This window comes from Malurus melanocephalus, unplaced genomic scaffold (assembly GCF_030028575.1).
Source record: "Malurus melanocephalus ecotype Western Australia unplaced genomic scaffold, MMel_1.1 scaffold_1181, whole genome shotgun sequence".
Classification (NCBI taxonomy): Eukaryota; Metazoa; Chordata; class Aves; order Passeriformes; family Maluridae; genus Malurus; species Malurus melanocephalus.
The window spans coordinates 20,965-29,840 of NW_026624413.1; the positions used below are offsets into that span (position 1 = coordinate 20,965).

Here is an 8,876-nt window from a genome sequence, read left to right on the forward strand (position 1 = left end):
AGCATTAGAGATTACAGGAGGATTTGTTTAAAACAACTGTGCAGTTCCTGACCCATCAGTTCCCCCTGCTTTGGCTGAAAATTCCACCCTTTCCCTTGGTAAAAAGGTCTCCCAGCTCGCCTGACGCAGCAGCTTCTCTCTGTTGCTTGGATTTCTTTCCYTTTTCTTTCTTTTTCCTGTAATTTCTCTAAGTTTTATGAAATGGCTCCTTGTTGCTAGAAGAGAGGCCAGAATGGAATGGCTGCAGTCAGGAAAAGCAGGTGGGTCTGCAGTGGGACATGTTCTGCCTCAGAGCTGTTCGCTCTGTACACACTGCTGCTTCTTGGGTGAAGGCCGAGTAAATAGCAACAGGACAAACTCAAGCTGTCCTGGGGAGCTTCAGGTCRGATATCAGGAGGAATTTCTCCTTGGAAAGGATGGTCAGGCACTGGAMGGAGCTGTCCAGAGAGGTTTGGAATCCCCATCCCTGGAGGTGTCCAAGGAACAACTGGCCATGGCACTCAGTGCTCTGGGCTGGGTGRCAGGGTTGGACTCGGTGTTCCTGGAGGCCTTTTCCAGCCCAAGGGAATCCGTGACTCTGTAATTGTGGTGTGTTCCAGTGGAGTTATCCGTGGGCATTGAAGGGACTGGGAAGGGAAGGCATGGACACAACTAAATGTACAGGAAACTGGTTTTCCTTCATTCCTKTGTGTGTGGGATGGCTGCTTCTCTGGTGCTGACAGAATGTGCTTGGTGTGTTAAAATCATGCAGAGCCCAGGGGAGGCATTTCAGGCAYRGAATCACRGAGTGGTTTGGGTTGGAATGACCTTAAAACCCACCCRGTGCCACYCCTGCCATGGSMRGGACASYTCCCACTGTCCCAGGCTGCTCCAGCCCCAATGTCCAGCCTGGCCTTGGGCACTGCCAGGGATCCAGRRGCAGCCACAGCCTCTCGGAGCAGCAGTTGTYTGGGGAGTTCTGCAGGTCCCTGGCCCATTAAATAGTTAAATTTCAGAAGTTTTCTGTGATCCACAGTGTGTGAGATAAGGCATGTGTTAGTGATAACAGGGAGATGGGAAACCAGCTGAGTCCCTGTGCCTGAATTTGGGGGAGGTTCTTGGCTGTACCCCTCTGAGTGGTTTGGAGCTGCTTTTCATTCCTTTCTGGGAGGAATGCAAAGCAGAGCCTTGAATAAAACCCCTGTGAAGTGATTCTGGAAGTGTTTGCCTTGTGCTRTGTGACACACAGTGAGTTCCTTTTTGCTGCACTTCGAGTACCATTTCCATATGAAATCCAACTAATTGGCTTCTGGCTGTACAAACCCAGGAAAGCCCAAGAGCTGCTGGAGCTGGAGGAACCAGCAATCACTGCCATCCCTCCCTTGTTTCCTGTCAATAAACACATCTCAGTTTTGGAAACAGCTGTCACCTGGCTGCAGGTTGAGGTCAGGCTGTTCCCCGGGTGCTTACGGGAATAAAGCTGCTCTGTGTGAAACAAAGCTCGGGAATCGCTGCAGGGATGGCTGGCAGGAGCTGCTCCCAGGGATAGCAGCAGGCACAGGCTGTGGCAGCCCTGCCYATCCTGGGATGGGGACACAGGCTGGGACAATTATGTGCTCAGCAGGAGCAGTGATCGTCAAGTTCCTTCCTGCTGGGTGCTCGGATTTGTTGAAATTGGGAGGGATTTAAGCTGAGTAATAACACAGTCTGATTCTTGTAGTCACATGTACACACGAGTGTGGTTTTGGGGGAAGCTGGTTGTGGAAGGTGTGACGTGGAGCATTCATTTTTAGGGAAGRCCTGAAGTGACAGGACAAGGGGARTGAATTCCCACTGYCAGAGGGCAGGGATGGATGGGATTTTGGGATGAAATTGTTCGCTGGGAGCGTGGGGAGACCCTGGCACAGGGTGCCCAGAGAAGCTGTGGGATGTGTACAASGTGAGGTTGGAGATGCTTGGAGCAGCCTGGGACAGTGGAARGTGTCCCTGCCCCTGGCRCTGGGTGAGCTTTAGGGCCCCTGCCTGGATCAGTTCTGCAGCCGCTCAGAGCTGTGCTTGTGCTCCTCTAGAACACAAATCGTGTAGGTTGGAAAGGACCCCTAAAGGTCATCGAGTCCCACGCCCTGCCAGGAGCATCTTCTATCGATTTAACAATTAAAGCAAACAAACAAACCTCTCCCAAACACATCCMCACCCGGGGCAGGGCAGAGCCCTTTGAACCCAGCAAGGACACCAGACAGGGACACYGCGTTTGTCCTCCCTGCAAACACACGGTGAGCTGGGATTTGAAGTAGGAAATAAGGTGCCTGTGGAATCCTTGGTAATGGGGAATGTGTTCAACATCCTCATTGCTGTGGAGTTTGAGAACTTGCCAGTGCTTCACACCCAGGCCCCCMTAACCCAGGACCTGGTGTTCAGGAGTGGCTGGGAGTGGGTTCTTGGAAAGAACAAACAACTTCTGGTACAGTCTCTTCTCCTCCAGCAGCCCTGCCTCAAGGACTTCCTGATCCAGAGCTGGTGGGGGAGAGAGCTGGAGGCTTCTTCTTCTTCTCCTTCTTCTTCTTCTTCTCCTTCCCCTTCTCCTTCTTGCTTTTATTTTGCCTGCCAGGCCTTCATCTAAGCTGTACATATGTACATATATGTGCATATATGCAAATATATATGGGCCAGTGTGTCAGCAGTTGTTTCAGATGTACAAGCTGGACCCCCTTGCTGAAAATTCCCAAAGATTGCTTTTCCAAGCACCCCACTCATCAGCTGCAAAAGSAGGAAAAAACAGTCTTTCTTGTTTTTAATAAATGGACACAGGTAAAGCAGCAAARTCCCAGCTTTTGGATGATTGTGCCCCCAAAGCCCCTTTAGGCTCAGAGGAGATGTGTCTGTAGCACCTTTCCCCATTCTGAGGTCTCACCTYCCACGTGGCCCACGGTCACCGCAGAGAGAAGCAGCGTGACTCGAGGAGGGGACAAATTCAGTAAAATCTGAAACTAATTTGCCACCCTGGCACCTGTTCCCCTCTCTGGGGGCCGAAATGAGGAGACACGGATAAGATGGAGGCTCAGCTGGGTTGTTTGTGCTCTTGCCCTGCTGCAGAGGTTCCTGTGCACCTTTCACACGCCGTGCACCCCAGTGCTGGTTATTGCTGTGCTTTTATTGCTGTTTGGGAAGAGCTGTTGATGGACATTCCCTGGGAGTGTTCCTTTGTTCTCTTCCTGCTGTGCCATTCGGTGGGAGCAGATGAAAGGTCCTTTCACTCTGTCTGAGCTCTGCTGTTCCTATTTCAGTACCTGTGCTTTGAAATTAAACTCTGGCTCGGTACAGCCTGCCTGGTGTAGTCCCTGTCCCTGGAGGGATTAACAGCCCTGRGGATGTGACACTTGGGRACAGGAGTCAGTGCTGGCCTTGGCAGTGCTGAGGGAATGGTTGGACTCGATGGGCTGAGAGAGCTTTTCCAATTTAACCAGTTCTGTGATTCTCATCCTATGAAGCCAATGTGCTTCAAGTGAAGTTTGGTTTCATGCAGGASTTTAAACAGTCCCCCACCCAAAGCTGGGCTCATCTCTGGGCGAGTCCTTCACCTGCAGCTCCAAACAAGTGTACAGCCAAGATGAAATCTCGCTTTTGTGTCACCAGGAAGTGTCAGTGCCTGGCTGTCCCCTGCCCTAGCTGAACCCGCTGTGACTCTCCCAGCCCTGAGTACAAAARCTTCTCCTCCGTGTTTGGCTCTTTGAAGCCCCCGAGGTCCCCGGGGCCATCAGGTTGTTGCTGGTGCAGAGAGGAACTGGTTTAGTCAGAGAGAGAAAATCACCAGTTTCGTGCTGCCAGTGAGTGTGAGCCGTGCTGTGTCTCACAGCTGTTCTGATGGGAACAGGGTTTCATTTCCTGCACGGCCCCTGCCGCTCGCTGCMTTGCTGTTTTTTTCTGAACCTGTTTGCGGTAACTCACGACACGTCCCCGAACTCGGAGAGGAGTTTCAAACCACATGTATTTTCAGAGCACTTGCAAAACAGATTTCTTTACTCATCTATTTGTACATAACATCTCRAGGTGTTTGTCTCGCTGAAGGGTAAGAGCCCCGGGGATTCACACATTAGGCTGAAGTTCTTCAGAAGGATGGAAGCAAGAGCCCAAATATYCTTATTTAGGCTGCACTCATCTGAGAAAATTCATCAGTGTTATAACTTGCCAGTCGAGGAACCTGCTCAGTCCTGTGTCCTGAAAAGTTCATACCTTTGTGCTATTTCTTACATTTAGGGGACAGGGAGAATGGAACTTACTCATGGGGTCCTGCTCTGCTGTTGAGAGCTYATGGGGTTTTATTTTGAATTGTGCTGTTCTACAGTACCAAATTTGGGTTGTGTGCCCTGTTCTTCCGAGAGTTCAATGTGCTCATTCTCTCAGTGCAAATAGTTCCACTGAACTGCTTTATCTTATAAATAGAGACCTTTATTTGGTGAGGTGGGGAGGAGAAATTCTTCAGAAATCTCTGTTCCCACCTCTTGCAGCGTTTCTGTGGGAYCTTTAACAAGGGCATACAGTGCCAGGACATGGGGAATGGCTTTAACCTGCCAGAGGGCAGGGATGGATGGGATTTTGGGAAGGAATTGTTCTGTTCCAGGCTGCTCCCAGCCCCAGTGTCCCAGCCTGGCCTTGGGCACTGCCAGGGATCCAGGGRCAGCCACAGCTTCTCTGGGCTCCCCACACTCCCAGGGAAGAATTTATTACTAATATCCAATCTAAGTATGTTTTACACCTAATAATAAGTTATTTCAGATAACAAGATGCAAATTAAGATCTCTCCCAACCCAAACCAGGCTGGGATTGTACACCTCAGACAAGTGCTGGGTTTGAGGTTTGGTCCCTCTGTGCTGAAAACCATGGGTTTGATGGAATACAAAAGGTGAGAATTGTCTGTTTTTCCCATTCTTYCAGGGGCCAGGAGTTCTGGGTGGATCTGAACCTGATGAAGTTATATGAAAGTGCAGAGTTTGACCAAATGCGGCGCCTGTCCACAGCCTCGTGCCCCAGCTCCAGCTCCAGCTGCTACACGGTGTGGAAATACTTCTGCAGGGACCACTTTGGCTGGAGAGAATATTCTGAGGTATGGCCCCTCCCCAGTGCTGCTCCTGTGCTGGACCCCAGACTGTCCCTACAATCCATGCTCAGCCTTGTTCCTCTGCAAACGCTCAGGGAGCTGCTGCTGAGGGAGAGTCAGAGCTGAACAGAGACAGCTCTGCTTGCTGGCCTGGGTCATGGCTCTGTGATCCTGTGACTTGAATTAACCCTGAAAACATTGGAGATGTGAGGGCTGAGCAGTTTGTGTCAGTACCAAGGAAGCCCTTCTGGAGCCTGGTTTGGTTTAAGGGACTGGGACAGTTTCTGCAGCCTTTGGAACAGCAGCTCCATTTACCTTGGCAGCTTTGAGCTCAGTCCCGTGTCCCTGGAGCTCTGCTGAGGCTCTGGGTGCAGCCCTTGGGCTGGGCACAGCTGATGCTTGCAGTCAAACCTCATCAGTGTTCGCAGTCCCTCCCAGAAATAATTCCTGAGTGTAAGAAGTGGAGAGAGCTGGGCAAAAAGAGACACAGAGAGTTGGGCTGGAGAGAGCTGGGCAGAAATACCACAAATAACAGGGTGGGAGTGTTTGAGTCGCAAGGAGAACTTCAAGGCCTGTGTTTGTGCAGTGAGAACAGGAATGTGAATTTKGGAGGTGAGGAACAGGAATGTGAATTTKGGAGGTGTGATGTCTCACGTGTGTTTCCCTTTGCTGTTTTTGCCCRTTTTTKCCYGTTTTTGCGGAGCAGCCGGTGGTGAGGCTGATCGAGGAGGCGAGCTGCCGCGGGCTGCGCGAGGTGCGCTTCGTCACCTGGCACAACCAGTACATCCTCAACATCAAGGAYGGCTTCCAGCAGAACTCCTGCTTCCGCAGGGAGATCAAGAGGCGGCCCCTGCTGCGCTCCTGCGTGCTGCTGATGCCCTTCCTGCAGTAGGTATCCTGGAGAGGGGCACTGCCTGCTGCTCTCTGCTGCTCTGTTCCTGTGTGTGCCAGGGAATGGCCGCTGTTGGGGGGAAATGGGAACAAGAATCCAAAATGGGGCCTGTGCTGGCAGCTCCTGTCACCTTCCAAAGTCAGATTGGTCTGAGGGGCTCTTTGCTGGTATTTATAATACACCCTGCAGGTGTTTGAGCATCACTTGTGCTGCATTCCTGTCCATTTCTCAGCGTCCCTGAGAAAGTGTCCCCATTTTGGCAGGGGGTGGCACTGGATGAGCTTTGGGGAACCAGCCCAGGATGGTTTAATGGGAGCACTGGGTGTGCTGGCAGAGGCCTCAYCCCTCTGGTCCCGAGGGGAGGGTGGGTTTGGTCACAGCCTCACAACACGTGGGCTGGGAAGTGTTTTCAGGCAGGGTTTTACAGGAAGGAAACCCCAGRTTATTAGAGAGAAACTGCAGGGTGCCAGTAAAAAAACAAGTGTGAACTTGCTGGTTAGAGCAGTCCTGGTTCTCATCCTAATCAAAAATGAGGATTTCAGGGGTCCTCCTCGTGTTTTGCTGCCTGGGACTATTCTACCACAGTGATCTGCTAAAATCATGCAATTCCCAGTTAATTCCCAACTAATTTTGTTGGACCTTGAGGGCTCTACACTCGCAAGGGATTGACCAGAACTTGTCTGTGCCAAACCTACAAACTAAACTCTGAGATTTCTGGTCTGCACTAAACCTCACTCTGAGTTTCTTTACCCAAACACCTTGTGACGCTCACTTAGAAACGTCAATTCTTAGCAAGAACAAGAGTATTTTAAATATTTATGGGATCCATCCTTAAGCAGTCAGTGTTGCCTTCATTTCCCACATGATGCTACCTGAGATTTGTTCTTTYCCTCACCTCCCACCTGCTTAAATCTGTTCTGAAATTGGAAAAGAATCCTTGAATAGAAATGAAAAATGTTGACTTTTTAATGACTTCCCATGCAAAATAAATGATATTAATATTTTACGCTAGTCTGCAGAACCGAACAAAGAAAAGGATTGCAGGATTTTTATTGGATTTGATGTCTTCCTCATTAATCCATGACTTCCTGGCAGTCTCTGCTTGGTCTTCCAGTCCAGTGTGAATGACTGAGGCTCTGCAGGAACCATTTACTTATCAAACAGGAAAACCAAACTAGAAACAAATGCACTGTAATATTTGATTACTATTTTAATAATAATTCTTAGAACAATATCCATTTTCTGGGGTGGCTGGAGGCTGCTGTAAGTGTCTGAGCACAACCTTTGTCCCTCCCCAGGACCCTGGGTGGCAGCTCCATGGTGCCCTCGCCGTGCCCTGACCCTGCCACCGCACACGACCTGTCCCCAGCTGCTGTCCCCTCTCCCAGCTTCTACCCTGAGACCTGGATTGGGATGGATCCAGCTCAGGACTTCATCCAAGTGCCTGTTCTGAAGGAAGACAAAAGCTATAGAACCATCTATAACCTGTTCCACAAGACTGTGCCAGAGACCAAATACAAGATTTTGAAAATCCTGCGAGTGCAGAACCAGTTCCTCTGGGAGAAATATAAAAGGTAAGAGAATGCAATTCCAATTCTTTTATAATGGATATTGCTAGAGGAGGAATTTTATGAGAGATCTGTATCTCCTCTCAGTACAGACACATCTCCTCTCAAATGCATCTCTTGAGATGTGTTTCATCTCCATAGCTCTGCTGTTCCAGAGGGTGACACCGCAGYGAGAACAGCTTTTCCCCGGCCAACCTGCAGGGAACATTCACTTCACTTGCAATTTTCTGTTCCAGGAAAAAGGAATACATGTCCAAGAAGATGTCAGGGCTGGACAGGATCATGAACGAGCGGCACCTGTTCCACGGCACCTCGCAGGACGTGGTGGACGGGATCTGCAAGCACAACTTCGACCCGCGGGTGTGTGGCAAGCACGCCACCATGTTTGGCCAGGGCAGCTACTTTGCCAGGAAGGCCAGCTACTCRCACAACTTCTCCAAGCGCTCGCCCAGGGGCGTGCACTTCATGTTYCTGGCCAAGGTGCTCACGGGCCGCTACACGGTGGGCAACCACACCATGAGGAGGCCGCCGCCCGTGGAGCCCGGCAGCATCACCAGCGACCTGTACGACTCCTGCGTGGACAATTACTTCGAGCCCCAGATCTTTGTCATCTTTAAYGATGACCAGAGCTACCCCTATTTCATCATCCAGTACGAAGAAGTCAGCAGCACCGTGTCCATCTGACAGCCTGCGCTGCTCTGGTGCTACCCATCACAAACTCTCGCCTGGCAGCAGTTTGTGGGGGGGAAATAAAATCTGGACACTTCCTAACTGGTGGAATGACTTGGAAGGAAGGAAATCTGAAGTGACCAACTGTGCACTTGCTGGTTGATTCCCTATGTGGAAATTTGTACATATTTTTCCATTGTTTATAGTTGAAAATCCGTGCCTTTTGTTATAAAACACTGTTTATTTATGTTAGTAAATATTCGTGTTTCAGAATGTGTCTCTGGGTGTCATTTCAGTCATGTTCTGTGCCTGACACCATGCCCTTATCAACATTTCAGCRTGGCCATTTCTAGGAAATCAGAACCGCATTTTCATCCCAAGGATATTAAATAAGGCACTCTCCCTAGTTTTTATTTTCATATTTCAGAGAGATTGGGAGAGACATCACAAAACTACTGCCCTGCTCATCCTTTGCATTATTAAACAGAACAACACAAATAGATCATTTTCTGAAATCAAAGAAAATTAGGAAGAGATTAGCATGGTCTGGGGGGAGGGTTTRAAACCTGGGATGGCTTCCCAGCAGCTGATGGGACACAGTCTGCTGTCCCTGCCTGTGCAGGGGTGGGGACAGGATGGGCTTTAAGGTCCCTCCCATCCCAAACCAATATGT

General features: G+C 50.0%; 1 protein-coding gene across 2 annotated transcripts in view; it reads left to right on the plus strand.

Annotated features, from left to right (window-relative positions):
* TIPARP (TCDD inducible poly(ADP-ribose) polymerase) overlaps positions 1-8,471 on the plus strand; it is a 24,094-nt gene extending 15,623 nt beyond the window's left edge. For both annotated transcript variants that reach the window (XM_057387306.1, XM_057387305.1), the window contains 4 exons: positions 4,912-5,080; positions 5,781-5,962; positions 7,265-7,540; positions 7,771-8,471. In XM_057387306.1, the coding sequence (XP_057243289.1) occupies positions 4,912-5,080; positions 5,781-5,962; positions 7,265-7,540; positions 7,771-8,218 (1,075 nt within the window). In that variant the 3' untranslated portion in view covers positions 8,219-8,471. The remainder of the gene's footprint in view (positions 1-4,911; positions 5,081-5,780; positions 5,963-7,264; positions 7,541-7,770) is intronic.
* Positions 8,472-8,876: the final 405 nt, after the last annotated feature.